The 19296-nt window shown below is 50.9% G+C and overlaps 1 protein-coding gene across 1 annotated transcript in view; it reads left to right on the top strand.

The window, feature by feature from the left end:
• Positions 1-19296, top strand: part of CLEC19A (C-type lectin domain containing 19A) — a 52493-nt gene that overhangs the window by 18629 nt on the left and 14568 nt on the right. The window contains exons 3-4 of the mRNA XM_075319127.1: positions 6883-6976; positions 15565-15697. Of these exons, the coding sequence (XP_075175242.1) occupies positions 6883-6976; positions 15565-15697 (227 nt within the window). The remainder of the gene's footprint in view (positions 1-6882; positions 6977-15564; positions 15698-19296) is intronic.

Genomic DNA, 19296 nt, shown 5'->3' with positions numbered 1-19296 from the left:
ATGCTGCCCCCTCCTCACAGTGTCCCATGCATGCTGCCCCCTCCTCACAATGTCCCATGCATGCTGCCCCCTCCTCACAATGTCCCATGCATGCTGCCCCCTCCTCACAATGTCCCATGCATGCTACCCCCTCTCACAATGTCCCATGCATGCTGCCCCCTCCTCACAGTGTCCCATGCATGCTACCCCCTCTCACAATGTCCCATGCATGCTGCCCCCTCTTCACAGTGTCCCATGCATGCTGCCCCCTCCTCACAGTGTCCCATGCATGCTGCCCCCTCCTCACAGTGTCCCATGCATGCTGCCCCCTCTTCACAGTGTCCCATGCATGCTGCCCCCTCCTCACAGTGTCTCATGCATGCTGCCCCCTCCTCACAGTGTCCCATGCATGCTGCCCCTTCCTCACAGTGTCCCATGCATGCTGCCCCCTCCTCACAATGTCCCATGCATGCTGCCCCCCTTCTCACAATATCCCATGCATGCTGCCCCTCTCCATGAGCTCCTAATGCTGCCTTCCTCTTTTCACACCTCTATGTTCACACCTCCCACTCATGCTAAGACCACCACACTAACGTTTATGCTGAGACCCCCCCCCCCACACACACACACACTACTCCACTCTTGATATTGACTCCCCTACATTGCTCCACTCCATACTGATCCCACACATGCTGCCCCTTCTCCATAATGAGCTCCCAATGCTGCCCCCCTCTTATTCTGAGTCCTTACACTCCCCCCACCCAATCGATTTTGTCATTGCACTATGCCTCAACCCTTGTACTCTGTCTCTAGCATTAGCCCCTCACTCCCCCAGCATCAGGCTCTCTCCCCTAGCATCAGGCTCTCTCCCCCAGCATCAGCCTCTCTCTTCCCTCAGCATCAGCCTCTCTCTTCCCTCAGCATCAGCCTCTCTCTTCCCTCAGCTTCACCTTCTCTCCCCAGCCTCCCCAAGCATCAGCCTCTATCATCCCTCAGCATCAGCCTCTCCCCCAGTCTCAGCCTCTGCCTCCCCCCAGCCTCAGCCTGCCCCAGTCTCCACCTCAGCCTCCCCCCAGTCGCTGCCTCAGTCTCCCTCCAGCCTCCCCCCAGTCTCAGCCTCCCTCCAGCCTCCCCCCAGTCTCAGCCTCCCTCCAGCCTCCCCCTCAGTCTCAGCCTCCCCCCCAGTCTCAGCCTCCCCCCAGTCTCAGCCTCCCCCCCAGTCTCAGCCTCCCCCCCAGTCTCAGCCTCAGCCTCCCTCCAGCCTCCCCCCAGTATCAGCCTCTGTCTCCCTCCAGTATCAGCCTCTGCCTCCCTCCAGCCTCCACCCAATATCAGCCTTTGCCTCCCTCCAGCCTCCCCCCAGTATCAGCCTCTGTCTCCCTCCAGCCTCCCCTAGTATCAGCCTCTGTCTCCCTCCAGCCTCCCCCCAGTATCAGCCTCTGCCTCCCTCCAGCCTCCCCCCCAGTATCAGCCTCTGCCTCCCTCCAGCCTCAGCCTGCCCCAGTCTCCGCCTCAGCCTCCCTCCAGCCTCCCCCCAGTCTCTGCCTCAGCCTCCCTCCAGCCTCCCCCCAGTCTCAGCCTCCCTCCAGCCTCCCCCCAGTCTCAGCCTCCCTCCAGCCTCCCCCTCAGTCTCAGCCTCCCCCCAGTCTCAGCCTCCCCCCCAGTCTCAGCCTCCCCCCAGTCTCAGCCTCCCTCCAGCCTCCCCCCAGTTTCAGCCTCCCTGCAGCCTCACCCCAGTCTCAGCCTCCCTCCAGCCTCCCCCCAGTCTCAGCCTCAGCCTCCCTCCAGCCTCCCCCAGTCTCAGCCTCCCTCCAGCCTCCCCCCAGTCTCAGCCTCCTTCCAGCCTCCCCCCAGCCTCAGCCTCCCCCCAGTCTCAGCCTCCCTCCAGCCTCCGCCCAGTCTCAGCCTCAGCCTCCCTCCAGCCTCCTCCCAGTCTCAGCCTCCCTCCAGCCTCCCCCCAGTCTCAGCCTCCCTCCAGCCTCCCCCCAGTCTCAGCCTCCCTCCAGCCTCCCCCCAGTATCAGCCTCTGCCTCCCTCCAGCCTCCCCCCAGTATCAGCCTTTGCCTCCCTCCAGCCTCCCCCCAGTATCAGCCTCTGCCTCCCTCCAGTATCAGCCTCTGCCTCCCTCCAGCCTCCACCCAATATCAGCCTCTGCCTCCCTCCAGCCTCCCCCAGTATCAGCCTCTGCCTCCCTCCAGCCTCCCCCCCAGTATCAGCCTCTGCCTCCCTCCAGCCTCCCCCCCAGTATCAGCCTCTGCCTCCCTCCAGCCTCCCCCCAGTATCAGCCTCTGCCTCCCTCCAGCCTCACCCCCAGTTTCAGCCTCTGCCTCCCTCCAGCCTCCTCCCCCAGTATCAGCCTCTGCCTCCCTCCAGCCTCCCCCCCAGTATCAGCCTCTGCCTCCCTCCAGCCTCCCCCCAGTATCAGCCTCTGCCTCCCTCCAGCCTCCCCCCAGTATCAGCCTCTGCCTCCCTCCAGCCTCCCCCCAGTATCAGCCTCTGCCTCCCCCCAGTATCAGCCTCTGCCTCCCTCCAGCCTCCCCCCAGTATCAGCCTCTGCCTCCGTCCAACCTCTGCCTCCCTCCAGCCTCCCCCCAGTACCAGCCTCTGCCTCCCTCCAGCCTCCCCCCAGTACCAGACTCTGCCTCCCTCCAGCCTCCCCCCAGTATCAGCCTCTGCCTCCCTCCAGCCTCCCCCCAGTATCAGCCTCTGCCTCCCTACAGCCTCCCACCAGTATCAGCCTCTGCCTCCGTCCAACCTCTGCCTCCCTCCAGCCTCCCCCCAGTACCAGCCTCTGCCTCCCCCCAGCCTCCCCCCAGTATCAGCCTCTGCCTCCCTCCAACCTCCCCCCAGTATCAGCCTCTGCCTCGCTCCAGCCTCCCCCCCAGTATCAGCCTCTGCTTCCCTCCAGCCTCCCCCCAGTATAAGCCTCTGCCTCCCCCCCCCGCATGCGCAGATCTCCGGTCTGCATTAGAGACACCCCCACGCTCCTTATGAATCTTCAGCTCTGCGAGCACTTACCGGATCCAGTGCCCGCCGCCATCTTCCTGGCTCACGTGAGTATCCTCTTCTGACACCGGCTTCCATCGCAGCGTCCTGCTGTGAGCTCTGCACGTGATGTCCACACAGCAGTGGACGCAGAACAGAGGAAGGAGCTGATTGGCGCGCGCATGTGACCCCCGGAAGTGCAGGCACCGGCAGTTCCGGGGTCAATCAGCTCCCTGTGCTCGGCGGCTGCAGTTTGTTTGCATTCGCGTCTTAATTGACGCGGACACAAATAAATGGAAATGTGCCTCTTCCCCCCTCCCCCCTGCGAAAACACAGCGGATTTAATCGACTGTCTAACGGAGGGGGAGAGGATCTGTAAAAAAATAAATAAAAAAAAGTAAAAAAAAAAAAAAAAATTTTTTTTTGCTGCCAGAAGGTGCCGCCCCCCGCAACCTGCCGCCCCAGGCACCGGACCACGGGTGCCTAATGGTAAATACGGCCCTGATGGTAGTGCTCACTCATCACTAGTTACGAGTACTGAGCACCCGAGCATGCTAGTGCTCACTCATCACTAGTTATGAGTACCGAGCACCTGAGCATGGTAGTGCTCGCTCATCACTAGCTATGAGTACCAAGCACCCGAGCATGGTCGTGCCCGCTCATCACTAGTTATGAGTACCGAGCACCCGAGTATGGCAGTGCTCATTCATCTCTAGTTACGAGTACTGAGCGCCCGAGCATGGTAGTGCCCGCTCATCACTAGTTATGAGTACTGAGCACCTGAGCATAGTAGTGCCCGCTCATCACTAGTTACGAGTACCGAGCACCCGAGCATGGTAGTGCTCGCTCATCTTCAGTTATGAGTACCGAGCACCCGAGCATGGCAGTGCTCGCTCATCTCTAGTTACGAGTACTGAGCGCCCAAGCATGGTAGTGCCCGCTCATCACTAGTTACGAGTACAGAGCATGGTAGTGCCCGCTCATCTCTAGTTACGAGTACTGAGCACCTGAGCATAGTAGTACTCGCTCATCATTAGTTATGAGTACCGAGCACCCGAGCATGGTAGTGCCCGCTCATCACTAGTTATGAGTACCGAGCACCCAAGCATGGCAGTGCTCATTCATCTCTAGTTACGAGTACTGAGTGCCCGAGCATGGTAGTGCCCGCTCATCACTAGTTATGAGTACTGAGCACCTGAGCATAGTAGTGCCCGCTCATCACTAGTTACGAGTGTGAAGCCCCGCAAACGCTGTGTCGGTGCATTACCTTCAGGGACTCCACGCAGCTGGATCTGGTCACAGGTAGGAGATCTTCTATTTGTCGTGACGCCACTCTCAGAATTGCGGTCAGTGGGGACCGCCACTGCAGATTAAGGGATGCCTGGGGCTGATGGTGGGTGCAGTCGGTTGTAATAGCCTCCTGAGAGTGAGGCAAGCCCCAGGGCCCTGTGTAGGTGTGTAGAACCACAAGGCGCAGAATAACTCCACACAAGCGAAATGTCTTTCAGGGGTTTTACTCACAGAAGGTGGCAGAGTGAGTAACCCGGGCGTAGCTGGGATGAACCAGGCTGGAACCAGGTGTCCTTCAGGCTGACTGATGAGGGTGACTACCGACTCGCCTTCCTTAGCCCTTTGCGTTTTGGGGTAACCCCGACTTTTAGTCCCTATGGGGGTCACCCAGGGAAGTTGCTGAAGCCTCTCTCCCCTTCGTTTGGCCCGTTTGTTTGTAGCCTGGACCAGGACACTCCGGCTGCTTGCCTCCTGTGAACTATGGGCCCTAACTGTGGCTACGTGGCTGCGGACTCTGTAGTGTTGTGGTGTGGGCTTTGAGGGCCCCACACCGGCAGGTTTAGCAAGGAAAGGTGGATCTATCCCCGCACCGGGATCTGCCGCCCGTTTGGGCCTGGTTCTCCCTAGCAGTCTCCTTACTTCCCACTCCGTTGCTCTCTCTTTAGCTGAAGATGGATTTCGGGTAGCACCACTAGGTGACCGTTCTCCCCCGTCAGTAGCCACTGCGCGGACGCTGTCAGACTGCAACAGCCCCAGGGGTCTGCTCCTGCTCTCCCCTGAACTGCACACTGAACCGGCTCACTTGAGGGTCCTGCACTGCTGCTCCTGTCAGAGCTCCACTTCCATGCTCCTCACTCCTCCCCACTCTGCTTCAGACTCCTTTTTCCTCCTTCTCCCTCTTGTGCCTGCCTACGCCACCTAGCAACCAGACTCTCTTACCACACCCCTTGAGTGGAGATGGAGGCTTTTGGCCCCCTCCACTATTCCAGTGGAGGTGAAGGCTTTGCCCCCTCCTGGGATCCCCAGGGGTCCTCTCAAAGGTACATGTGTGAGACCTGATCACTATGCGCCTGTGTAGTCACACCTCGGTCAGCCTTCTAGATTACCTGTATTGTACTGTCCCCAGGATGGGTGCAGTACTCAGTGGTGCCTGACCAGGTCAGGGGCGCCACACGAGTACCGAGCACCCGAGCATGGTAGTGCCCGCCCATCACTAGTTACGAGTACCGAGCACCCGAGCATGGTAGTGCCCGCTCATCACTAGTTATGAGTACTGAGCACCTGAGCATAGTAGTGCCCGCTCATCACTAGTTACGAGTACCGAGCAACCGAGCATGGTAGTGCCCGCCCATCACTAGTTACGAGTATCGAGCACCCGAGCATGGTAGTGCCCGCTCATCACTAGTTATGAGTACTGAGCACCTGAGCATGGTAGTGCCCGCTCACTAGTTACGAGTACCGAGAACCTGAGCATGGTAGTACCCGCTCATCACTAGTTACGAGTACCGAGCACCCGAGCATGGTAGTGCTCACTCATCACTAGTTACGAGTACCGAGCACCCAAGCATGACAGTGCTCGTTCATCTCTAGTTTTGAGTACTGAGCGCCCGAGCATGGTAGTGCCCGCTCATCACTAGTTACGAGTACCGAGCACCTGAGCATGGTAGTGCCCGCTCATCTCTAGTTACGATTACCGAGCACCCGAGCATGGTAGTGCTCACTCATCACTAGTTACGAGTACTGAGCACCCGAGCATGGTAGTGCTCACTCATCACTAGTTACGAGTACCGAGCACTTGAGCATGGTAGTGCTCACTCATCACTAGTTTAGTTTGATACATAACTGTTCTTGTCTTATGTATTACATGAATGTTTAGATAAACTGTAGATAATGAAACATAACGGTATAAAATATCACCACCAGTTCTTTTTAGTAAGAGAGATTACATAGAAAACATTTTTAGTTTGTGCATTAAAGTGAACCTGTCAGGCGCAATATGCACCCAGAACCACGAGCAGTTCTGGGTGTGCATTTCTAATCCCTGCCTAATTGTCCCTGTATACACTAGCATAGATAAAGAGATCTATAGAAAAAGTATTTCTAAAGATTCTTTATGATATGCTAATGAGGCCAGGGACTAGTCGTGAGGGCGTTACTTCCGCCGACTAGTCCGCCCTCTTAGCATGTTAGCACACCCACAGGGATGTGCTAACATGCTGTTCAATGCAGCGTCTCCGGGGGTGATGCGCGGTACACAGGGGTGATGCGCGGTACACAGGGGTGATGCGTGGTACACAGGGGTGATACACAGGTACTGTGTTTGCGGTGAACGCTGAGCTGAATGTCCGGCACTTCCAGTGCACAGTAGACCTCTCTAAAGCCGGGACGTGTGCACCCAGCTTCATACTGCGCATGATCGGAAGTGTGGGGCATTCAGCTCTGCATTCACCGCGGACTTAACATTACCCCGTTCTCAGATTAGGAGGCAAAAGCCTGATGACAGATCCAATTTAAGTCTAAAATGCTAGGGAAAACCATATGTGGGAGCTACATGAAGATGTCAGCAATGCAGGCTTATCCCATGATACATGCCTATCTGACCATCTTGCATTATCTTTTTCTCTTTAGCTGGGAGGAAAACATTTTCGTGTTTGATCTTGTAAACAGTCAAGTCCCAGGAATACCCACCGATTTATGGACAGGATTAAGTGACAGACGGCAGGTAAGGATCATATTAGACTGGTATCGGTCATTGTGTTTGGAATTTCCACAATTCATCCAAAACAATTAGTAATATATATAGAACTGTTACTTTCAGACATTTCATAAAAGTCAGGCCGACTGGGAGATATAGAAACCTACTTTAGTAAGATAAACTAATAACTTCTATTCATGTTGGACTCCACTGATTGGACTGTTATGATGTACACCGTGTGCAGAATTATTAGGCAAGTTGTATTTTAGAGGATTTGTTTTATTATTGATCAACAACTATGTTCTCAATCAACCCAAAAGACTCATAAATATCAAAGCTTAATATTTTTGGAAGTTGGAGTGGTTTTTTTTTTTAGATTTGGCTATCTTAGGAGGATATCTGTTTGTGCAGGTAACTATTACTGTGCAGAATTATAAACTTAATAAAAACCAAATATATTCCCATCTCACTTGTTTATTTTCACCAGGTAAACCAATATAACTGCAAGAAATTTAGAAATAAACATTTCTGACATGCAAAAACAAAACCCCCAAAAATTAGTGGCCAATATAGCCACCTTTCTTTATGATGACACTCAACAGCCTACTATCCATAGAGTCTATCATTGCTTGATCTTTTTACGATCAACATTGCGTGCAGCAGCCACCACAGCCTCCAGACACTGTTCCGAGAGGTGTACTGTTTTCCCTCCCTGTAGCTCTCACATTTTATGAGGGACCACAGGTTCTCTATGGGGTTCAGATCAGGTGAACAAGGGGGCCATGTCATTAGTTTTTCATCTTTTAGACCTTTACTGAACAGCCACGCTGTGAAGTAGTTGGATGCATGTGATGGAGCATTGTCCTGCATGAAAATCATGTTTATCATGAATGATACCGACTTCTTCCTGTACCACTGCTTGAAGAAGTTGTCTTCCAGAAACTGGCAGTAGGTCTGAGAGTTGAGCTTCACTCCATCCTCAACCCAAAAAGGTCCCACAAGTTCATCTTTGATGATACCAGCCCATACCAGTACCCCACCTCCACCTTGCAGGCATCTGAGTCGGATTGGAGCTCTCTGTCCTTTACTGATCCAGCCTCTGGCCCATCCATCTGGCCCATCAAGAGTCACTCTCATTTCATCAGTCCATAAAACCTTTGAAAAATCAGTCTTAAGATATTTCTTGGCCCAGTCTTGATGTTATCTTATGTTTTTATGTTTCTTGTTCAAAGGTGATGGTTTTTCAGCCTTCCTTACCTTGGCCATGTCCCCGAGTATGGCACACCTTGTGCTTTTTGATACTCCAGTAACGTTGCAGCTCTGAAATATGGCCAAACTGGTGGCAAATGGCATCTTGGCAGATTTACGCTTGACTTTCCTCAATTCATGGGCAGTTATTTTGCGCCTTTTTTGCCCAACACGCTTCTTCTGACCCTGTTGGCTATTTGCCATGAAACGCTTGATTGTTCGGTGATCATGCTTCAAAAGTTTGGCAATTTCAAGACTGCTGCATCCCTCTGCAAGACATCTCACAATTTTGGACTTTTCAGAGCCCATCAAATCTCTCTTCTGACCTATTTTGCCAAAGGAAATGAAGTTGCCTAATAAATAAGCACACCTTATATAGGATGTTGATGTCATTACACCGCACCCCTCCTCATTACAGAGATGCACATCACCTGATTTACTTAATTGGTAGTTGGCTCTCAAGCCTATACAGCTTGGAGTAGGACAACAAGTATAAAAAGTATCATGAAATCAAAATACTCATTTGCCTAATAATTCTGCACACAGTGTATTAACATGTCTTAAGATTGACAAATTCAAAAAGAATTTTAAAAAATACAAAACTGGTAAATAATCAATGTAGGAAATGGTTTGGGTATGAAACTTCCACAGTTAAAACTACAGTGGAACCTCGCTTAACGAGTAACCCACTTAAGGAGAATTTTGCTTAACAAGCAAAGCTTTCTGTAAATTTGTAACTCTGTTTACGAGAAAATCCTCACTTGCATCGGCAACCATAGCAATGAAGCAGGAAGTTCCCCTGTCAGACGCTACTCAAAGGCAGCGCTCTGGCCAATCAGAGGCAAGCAACTCCTGCCTTTGACGTCAGCGCTCTGGCAGTGGAAGTTCCTCCCTCGTCGTTATGGTAACCCGATACACAGCCCGTATTGGTGAACAGCAAGTCCCAGGAGACCGGCTATGGAACGGAAGGTAAGGTGAGCATAATATGTGCGTGTGCGTGCATTCCCCCTTGGTTGAATACAGACCGTTCGCGGGCTGTCCGAGCACCACCATTTATTTTTAACCGGAACTAGAAAATAGAAAAAAACATAAATACAAGTATAATAACAGTAAACAATTTCTTCCCTGACGGGAGGCACAGATCTTAAACGTTGCACATTTAAACGGAATGGGACCGACCGGGCCACGTTCTTGTTGCTCCCACCCAAACAACCTGTTCCCTGGTGCCACCGCTAAACACTGGTGCACACCCCTTTGCCCAATTCCAGGAACGGGTCCGGGTGACGCCCACACAGGCCGGGCAAAAAGTTCCTTACCAGGCAGTCCTTGTTACTGGTTCCCAAGTCCGGGGACCCCTGGCCTGGAGGTTAGTCATCGGTTTTGGTAGTGACTGGGCCTCGGCCGACTCTACCGCAGGCCCTTCCTCCAATCAGCCTCTCCAGTGGCTGCCATGATCAAGAAAGGTTGCCGTGAATTATTTACAAGGTCCAAAAGTTTTTGGGTTGGCTTCCCGGTCCAAAGCCGTGGTCCATAAAACTGCAAACGGTAACGGGGTTCAACTTTAACTGGGGTAGCCAGGAACATAAAACCTTAACAATCTTCCTTGCTTGAAGATGGCGGAGGGGGTGGGGGCACACTTGCTCATCCAGCTTCTCCCACTTCTTTACGTCGAGGGCGAACCACCTCCTCTCTCCGCAATGCCGGGTATAGGAGACCAGCTTTCCTGGCTCCAGGTCACGATCCGGGTGACCCGTAGGCAAATGAGCGGCCACATCCCTCCTGGATACAAAAATCTCGGCCTCCAGGTACGGTTCATAAATAAAGCCCCATCTCTTTTGGGGGTTAACGTGCCGGACCTGTCCTTGGAACGTCGGCCCCGCACCCGGAAAGTTGCCTGCCAGAGGTTTTCCTTCTCCCGGTATGTTCTATTCAGTACTTCGGCCTTCCGCTTCTCCCTGGCCGCGATCTCCGTCTTCAGCTGCTGCTGCTGCCGCTCCCGATACAGAGTACGGGTTCCGCACTCTGCTTCCTCCTGCTCCGGGGCTTGGACCATCCAGACGCCCTCACTGCCGGCTATGACCGGGCTCACGTGAAATGGAAGAGGGCTCCGTTGATCCGCGGCCTGCTCTGCCGCCCTGCAGGTGCATCCCAGTTGCGCCTCAGCCGGGACCGGGTACTGAGGAGCGGCCGGCGTCTTTGCTGACTTCCAGTCGGGCGTCGCCTCTGCTGCGGCCGGGCGGATTGCCGGGGCCGACGTCATCGAGTGCGCTGCCTTCTCCAGGATCAGGGATGATGACATCTCTGGTACGGCCGGGCTTGGGGCCGGAGGGGATGTCTTCCGAGCTTTGGTCTTTCGCGGGGCTGTTAGGGGTGTCGGAGCGGTGGCGTACTCATGGCCCGATGGCTCCATTGCCGGGTCCTCGCAGGCAGATGGAACGGGTACCGCTGCCGTGACTTATAGCAGCGGACTGAGCGAGGCGCCAGATACAGGTACGGGCAGCAAGGGAGGCGGCGTGGCGGACGGGGACAGACCGAGCTCCTCAACCTGTTGGGCCGGTCCCGGTGGGACATAGGGGCGTGGGTCGCTTACCCGCTCCTCCGAGGTCATCTCCCACTTCGCGGGCTCGGACAGCTGCAGCCAGTTTCTGCATCTCGGCCATCCATCTCTTTAGTAGAAAGTTGGCCTGGGCTTGGATTTTTCGGCACATCCGTTCTGTCTGGGCTTCCACCCAGTCGGCAGTCCCGGGGGCAAATCCTTCCATCTTCGGGTTGCCGGACCGGTCAGACATCCTCTCAAGGTGGTGTCCAGGAACGGAAGATGGCAGAGTCTTGGTGTCCCTGCCTCTTATTTCCTCGGATCACATGCCACTATTCTTGCCCGCCCCCCTGGTTTTTCGGGAGCAGTCCTCTGATGCAGCTTGCTAGTTTCGACTTCGGCCTCAGGGTTTTCCTTCCAGCCTTGTTCCCAGGGGGCGGGGCTTCAGCTTTGCGCCCTTTTCTCGGGGAAGAAGACGCTGAGCTGTTGTTCTTTGCGCCCAAAAATGGCGGCAAAGATGGCGGTTTTCAAAAATTTTGCAGCGGAGCACCGCTGACAGTCCAGAACAAGGCACACTTTCACTGGGTAAGTGAATTGGTAAGAATCCTTTTCGTGACGCCAAGTTTCGGGGTGTGCCGCCCCCGTGTCAGCAGCTGGTGCTGCTTGGATCCAGATCTACGGTACGGCTCGAGGGGTTCTCCGGACCCGGGGGTCGCGCGGAGACTTTGAATAAAGGGGGACGTATTTATATGGGATTGGTTGTAAAATGTCAGTGACGCCACCCACGGTGTGTGGTGAGATGCAGCACCACCGCTGCCGTTGCGGGGCTCCCGGGGACGTTGGGATGGCAGCTGGATGTTAACCCCTCCATGGGTAGGGATGGATGTCCCGGAGCCCAGTGTCTCTATGCTGAGGATGGTGATTGCAGGGGCCGGCGCACCCGGCCAGGCTGGGGGTGTTACTCACGGTCGAATAAAGCACACAAGTCTTGTGGTAAACCAAGGTGATGGTGGCCACAAACGGGTGTATCTGATCCCACACCCGGGCTGGTAGTCAAATCGCTCTCCTCTGCACTCAGTGTGTTGTAGGTAGGACTTCCCGGTTTGAAACACGGGAGTCCGCTCCCTGTCCTTTGGTTGGGAGCCGCGCCCGTCTGACGCTGACCCTTGGGATCTACGGGCCCTGGCAGTTGGCCTATCCCTCTTGGTGGGTGGTTGTCTACTTTTCGAGGCTTAGGTTGGAACAGGACCTAAAATCCTGCCCTCAATTGGTTAATTAGCTAGGCCGTTGGTGCCGGTCCTGGCTTCAGGGTCCAAGTACCCCCTGTGTGCACACTGTTTCCTAACCGCCTGGTCCAGCCCACTGATGTGTCTGTCCTTCCCTGGTGGGGTGACTAGGGTTTCAGGTCGGTTGATTTAACCCTTTGTGGGATAGGTGTTATGCGGGGGCCTATGTGTACATCTACCTGGTTTTCCAGGGCGTTACACGTACCCTTTGCCCCCCTCTAGCTACGCTACTCGTGTAGACCAAAGAAAGGGTTAAACGCTGTTCTGCAGTTAAAAAAAATCTAAGACCAAATGAATAGAAATTGTGATCTTTATTTGTCTACACGTTTCAGAGATTATTCTCCTTCTTCAGGACCATCCCTCAATTTGTTTAGAGCTGCTGCCAGAGAAGTCTGACAACAGTTAATTTTCCAACCAAACAAATTATTGGTCCTTGAAATTTAACAAGCCGAATCCTTCTTTCCCCTATCTGTCAGAGGCAAGTCGGTAAGCGCCATCCCATACAGTTAGGTCCAGAAATATTTGGACAGTGACACAATTTTCGCGAGTTGGGCTCTGCATGCCACCACATTGGTTTTGAAATGAAACCTCTACAACAGAATTCAAGTGCAGATTGTAACGTTTAATTTGAAGGTTTGAACAAAAATATCTGATAGAAATTGTAGGAATTGTACACATTTCTTTACAAACACTCCACAGTTTAGGAGGTCAAAAGTAATTGGACAAATAAACCAAACCCAAACAAAATATTTTTATTTTCAATATTTTGTTGCGAATCCTTTGGAGGCAATCACTGCCTTAAGTCTGGAACCCATGGACATCACCAAACGCTGGGTTTCCTCCTTCTTAATGCTTTGCCAGGCCTTTACAGCCGCAGCCTTCAGTTCTTGCTTGTTTGTGGGTCTTTCCGTCTTAAGTCTGGATTTGAGCAAGTGAAATGCATGCTCAATTGGGTTAAGATCTGGTGATTGACTTGGCCATTGCAGAATGCTCCACTTTTTTGCACTCATGAACTCCTGGGTAGCTTTGGCTGTATGCTTGGGGTCATTGTCCATCTGTACTATGAAGCGCCGTCCGATCAACTTTGCGGCATTTGGCTGAATCTGGGCTGAAAGTATATCCCTGTACACTTCAGAATTCATCCGGCTACTCTTGTCTGCTGTTATGTCATCAATAAACACAAGTGACCCAGTGCCATTGAAAGCCATGCATGCCCATGCCATCACGTTGCCTCCACCATGTCTTACAGAGGATGTGGTGTGCCTTGGATCATGTGCCGTTCCCTTTCTTCTCCAAACTTTTTTCTTCCCATCATTCTGGTACAGGTTGATCTTTGTCTCATCTGTCCATAGAATACTTTTCCAGAACTGAGCTGGCTTCATGAGGTGTTTTTCAGCAAATTTAACTCTGGCCTGTCTATTTTTGGAATTGATGAATGGTTTGCATCTAGATGTGAACCCTTAGTATTTACTTTCATGGAGTCTTCTCTTTACTGTTGACTTAGGGACAGATACACCTACTTCACTGAGAGTGTTCTGGACTTCAGTTGATGTTGTGAACGGGTTCTTCTTCACCAAAGAAAGTATGCGGCGATCATCCACCACTGTTGTCATCCGTGGACGCCCAGGCCTTTTTGAGTTCCCCAGCTCACCAGTCAATTCCTTTTTTCTCAGAATGTACCCAACTGTTGATTTTGCTACTCCAAGCATGTCTGCTATCTCTCTGATGGATTTTTTCTTTTTTTTCAGCCTCAGGATGTTCTGCTTCACCTCAATTGAGACTTCCTTAGACCGCATGTTGTCTAGTCACAGCAACAGCTTCCAAATGCAAAACCACACACCTGTAATCAACCCCAGACCTTTTAACTACTTCATTGATTACAGGTTAACGAGGGAGATGCCTTCAGAGTTAATTGCAGCCCTTAGAGTCCCTTGTCCAATTACTTTTGGTCCCTTGAAAAAGAGGAGGCTATGCATTACAGAGCTATGATTCCTAAACCCTTTCTCCGATTTGGATGTGAAAACTCTCATATTGCAGCTGGGAGTGTGCACTTTCAGCCCATATTATATATATAATTGTATTTCTGAACATGTTTTTGTAAACAGCTAAAATAACAAAACTTGTGTCACTGTCCAAATATTTCTGGCCCTGACTGTACATATTATGTTGTTGACAAATTCAGCCAAATTAAGTCAAATTACTGTAGAGACTTCTTACATTATTTTATAATTACAAAAAGACTTTTCAGCAGTCTCGTTATCATCACATACATGATTACAATGAACAGGAACACCTTTGTAGATCCAGAAGATCCACCATTTACAATAGGTGATGGCCACAACTCAACTCCTCCCCCTCTATAATAATAACTTTTGGCTTAATGGAAGTATACTCAGATTAGACGCTCAGAAGGTTTGCATATAAAACATAAAAGTACATTTCACTCAAAAATCTGATTTAAACATAGGTCATTTTCTGATGACACCTCCCCCTTTAAATCTCTTTATCTTTGGCACTGCAAGTGTGGCGCCCCTGAGGCTTCAGTCGCCACAGGATACTGCACCTCACTTAAGGTGCGGAACTCATCCTGGATCCAGAGGAGGTTGGTACCGGTTCCACAACACACCAATTGAAACACACCAATAGGTTACCTTCCCCAATGGGGACCGGGCTAGGGTTGGGTCTTAAGGCAGTCCCCAAACATGGGGGGCGGCCACCCACTAGTGACAGGGAACTGGGGGAGGAGCAGCCACCAGGGGGAGATAGGAGCCAACACAACAGTTAGATTTCTCCAGCAGACGGGTTTACCGATGGCTCGGTGGGACGCAGGAGTCAATACGGTCACCGAGAGGAGAGCTTAATTGCTCCCTCGGTCGGGACCGACGCAGTGCAGGGTGCAGAATCCTAGGGTGGAACAGACTTCAAGTTGTATCACTAAAATCTACAGGAGAGGGGAATTGTATGTCCCCTCTGGCCACCACAGTTTCCGGACCACAGTTCTACTTAGGGTCCGGAGTCATGATCTAAGTCAGGGCCCACCACGGACCCGCGGCACCTGCATACGGGACAGGAGTTCAGTTTTCAAGAACCGGGGTCGCCAAGGAGCTTCAGTCCACGGGAATCCATCTTTAAAGGCGCAAGGAGGAAGGGCCCACCGTCCACTGTACCGGTTCTGACCTCCACGGATCCAGGATTGACTGGCGTCACGAAACAAACTATCCCCATCATCCTCATCCTCCTTCCCTTTTATTGTATGCCTCAGAGCCACGAAGCTGGGCAGGGCCACCCGTGACATCCCCAGACCTGACATCACTGGCCTGGCAACGAGTAACAGTTAACCCCTTGCCCCATGGGTGCTACACAAGCAAATTGAACATTTACTGACATGTCCTTCTAGATCACTGTGGGTCCCAAAAAACCAAATATGATCTAATTATTTTCATAGAATACCTGTATGAAAAAAATATTATAAAAAGCAGAAAAAAATCCATTATTACTCAATTTGTTCAATTTGTTGCTTTTATATCAATGTATTTTATGTAAAGGAAGGTCAGTTTGAGTGGACGGATGGCACCACACATGACTACAGTTACTGGGATGGAAATCAACCAGATGATGCCACCAACAGTTCCCCAGAAGATGAGGATTGTGTACAGATATGGTACAGATACTACAGCGGTATGTAAAATGTGGGGCCAGAAATGTCATTACTTTTGAACATAAATACTAGTGCTATAATATTAGTGATATTCAATCTCTTGATTGCAATTGTTATATGTCAGTATTGTGTTAGCTTTAGTAGCATCAGAGTTGGTTAAACTTGATACTCGCCCACTATTTCCATTAAATATGGTGACATGCTGGAGAAGCGGACAAATCTATGTCCTCAGTTTCTGATGTTCCAGTGCCCAATATCCTATAGTTCCATTATAACGGGGGCTGGACATGTGTACATTGAGAGAGGTCTGACAATTAACGGGAGAGAGTAAAAGCCAGCCGGGTGCCATACCAGACTAGCCCTGTCTCTCCTCTCCAAGTAGTCCTCACCCAGCTCAGCCAGGTGCCATGCCAGACTAGCCCTATCTCTCCTCTCCAATTAGTCCTCTCGCAGCTCGGCCGGGTGCCATACCGGACTAGTCATGTTTCTCTTCTCTTAGAAGACCTCGTTTGGCTCGGCTGGGTGCAGTACCAGACTAACCATGTTTATCTTTTTCTAGTACTCCTCGTTCAGCTCCTCCGGTGCCGTAATGGACTAGTCATAGCTCTCTTCTATTAGTAGACCTTCGTCAGGTCGGCTGGGTGCTGTACCAGACTAGCCATGTTTATCCTTTTCTAGTAGTCCTCACTCAGCTCCTCCATTGCCGTGCCGGACTAGTCATGTCTCTCCTCTCTTAGAAGACCTTGCTTGGCTCGGCTGGGTGCAGTACCAGAGTAGCCATGTTTATCCTTTTCCTTTTCTAGTAGTCCTCACTCGGCTCCTCCAAGTACCATACCAAACCAGTCATATTTCTCCTCTCTTAGTAGACCTCACTCGGCTGGGTTCCGTACCAGACCAGCCATGTCTCTCCTCAACTGATAGTTCTCCTCAGCTTTTCAAATTATGTTATTTCTGAATCACAGCAGTGTTTCAGAGTGAGATATACCTGACAGGATCATATTCATGCTGCTCCTGACTCAGGCACCATTAATCTCGAGACAGGTTCCCTTTAAAAACAGTGTTGACGAGGGATGCTCCATGCATAAATAATGTTTGCTACAAATCATTCTAGCTATGCAGCAAGTACAAGTGATGTGCAATTGGTCACATTGCACCATGTGAACCCAGAGAGATATAACGGAGTGCTCTGTGGTGAATGATTTGAGAGCAAGGGGTCTCAATCAGTGGCATAACTAGAGTCCAATGGGCCTCTGTGCAAAGTTTGGGCCTGGGACTCTCCCCATATTAGTCAGATGTAGGGGCTCTTGCAGTATTCTAAAACCTAAAGAGACGTACAAGTTGCCCCCCATCCCCCTTCATTATGTAGTAATGTTCCCCATTCTGTACTAATGTCCCCAATCCTTGGTCACTTCCTGTTAAATATGTTCCTCATTCTGGTAAATATGTTCTTCATCCTGGTATATTTTACTTCATCCTGGTATATATGTCCCCCATCCTGGTATAAATGTCTCCATCCTGGTATATGTCTCCTATTCTGGCATATATGTCCCCCCTTCCTAAGCCCCATCTGGGAAATATGTCCCCATGCTGGTATATATGTTCCCCCTAGGCCCCATCCTGGTATATATGTTCCCCATCCTGGTATTTATGTCCCCCATTCTGGTATATATATCCCTTATCCTGGTATATATGTTCTCATCCTGGGCCTATCCTGGTATGTATATCCCCACCCTGGTATATATGTCCTCATCAAGGGCCCACCCTGGTATCTATGTACTCATCCTGGTATATATGTCCTCTATCTGGGCCCATCCTAGTAAGATATGTCCACCAACCTGGTATATATGTCCTCATCCTGTTATATCTGTCCCCCATCCTGGTATATATGCCCTCATCCTGGGATCCTAAGTCCATCCTGGTATATATGTCTCCATCCAGGTATATATGTGGCCCATACTGGTATATATGTCCTAATCCTGGGCCCCTTCCTGGTGTATACAGTCCCTGTTCTGTCTCTAACGTATAAAAAAAAAACAAAAAAAAGCAAACATTTTACTCACTTCCCACTGCTCCACACTGTGCTTCGTCCTCTGTAGCCAGCGTTCAGTGGCTGGCAGCTGACATAGGCATGTGCGCCATGGCCCATGACATCACTGTCATGCACCCCCAGTCACGTATATGCCGGCGTCAGTTTCCGGCCACTATTTGATAGGTAGCTTGTTTTCCAGCGCAGGGATCCAACGGGTCTCTGTACTGCAATGCATTTCAGCTGGATGTGCACCTTTAGACATTGGGTCATTGGGCCCCCTGTATTCCAAGGCCGAGTCGCGGACACGATATCTGTGACTGCGATTTTTATGCTCCCGGAATACATGATCAGTGATGAACATTTAGGCAGCAAATTATTAGTTCTTTATATGTTTATATCTGCATGTAAAGATCATAATAGGAAATCTACTGGGTTGAAGCTATCAGTGATGGATCACTTTTATTAGAACAGATTTGCTGCACTAGGAGACAATGTCACACATCAATGACTATTTCACTGAATACAACAGTCACTCTTGTTAGTTATTTGGAGAACAAGGAATCACAAGAGCAGTAATGTGGCATCCACTACCAATATGCCCTGACGGTATCATTAGTACCTTTTTTAGGTAGTTTTACAGCCCAAAATATTCATAGTCACAGCTGCCGTCCAGATGTGTTAGTGTCTTCTGGATAGACCTAGTTCATGTTACTCTGTTATCTGCACAGAAGTTCATTCATATCATCAATAATTGGACTTTACAGGGGTCTGACATGGTTCATGCGTATTTTCAAGCATCATTGAAAAATAATTCAATATGACTACAGGCACTAAATGGACAGGTCACAGTCAGCTACAGTGTTATATATATTATTATTATATCATGCTTTAGCGGTTGCCTAGTTAAGAAAAATACTTTTTAAACACTTTATTATATGATTCTGAATTATTTGTTTGTTACAAAGACAACCGATCAATGTAAATATTAAAAGTGTAATGCTTTATTTCCCAAGTGGGGGTGCTGCAGGGGAAATTGTTCCTTGATTCTTCCATATATTACAGCTAATTGCCAGGGGTTCTTACGATCACTAAAGGCTGCTTTACACACAACAACATCGCTAACAAGATGTCATTGGGGTCACGAAATTCGTGACGCACATCCGGCCTCGTTAGCGTCGTTGTTGCATGTGAAACGCAGGAACGATCAAAATTACTCACCTTATCGTTGATCGTTGACCAGTCGTTCCTTTCCCGAATATCGTTGCTGTTGCAGGACGCAGGTTGTTCGTCGTTCCTGCGGCAGCACACATGGCTATGTGTGGCACCGCAGGAATGAGGAACTACATCGTACCTGCGGCCGCCAGCAATGAGGAAGGAAGGAGGTGGGCGGGATATTCTGCCCGCTCATCTCCGCCCCTCCGCTTCTATTGGACGGCTGCCGTGTGACGTCGCTGTGATGCCGCACAAACTGCCCCCTTAGAAAGGAGGCGGTTCGCTGGCCACAGCGACGTCGCAGGGAAGGTAAGTCCGTGTGACGGGTGTTAGCGATGTTGTGCGCCAGGGGCAGCGATTTGCCCGTGAAGCACAACC

Source organism: Anomaloglossus baeobatrachus, chromosome 7, assembly GCF_048569485.1.
Source record: "Anomaloglossus baeobatrachus isolate aAnoBae1 chromosome 7, aAnoBae1.hap1, whole genome shotgun sequence".
In the NCBI taxonomy this organism is placed as follows: domain Eukaryota; kingdom Metazoa; phylum Chordata; class Amphibia; order Anura; family Aromobatidae; genus Anomaloglossus; species Anomaloglossus baeobatrachus.
This window is presented reverse-complemented; position numbering and strand designations above follow the sequence as displayed.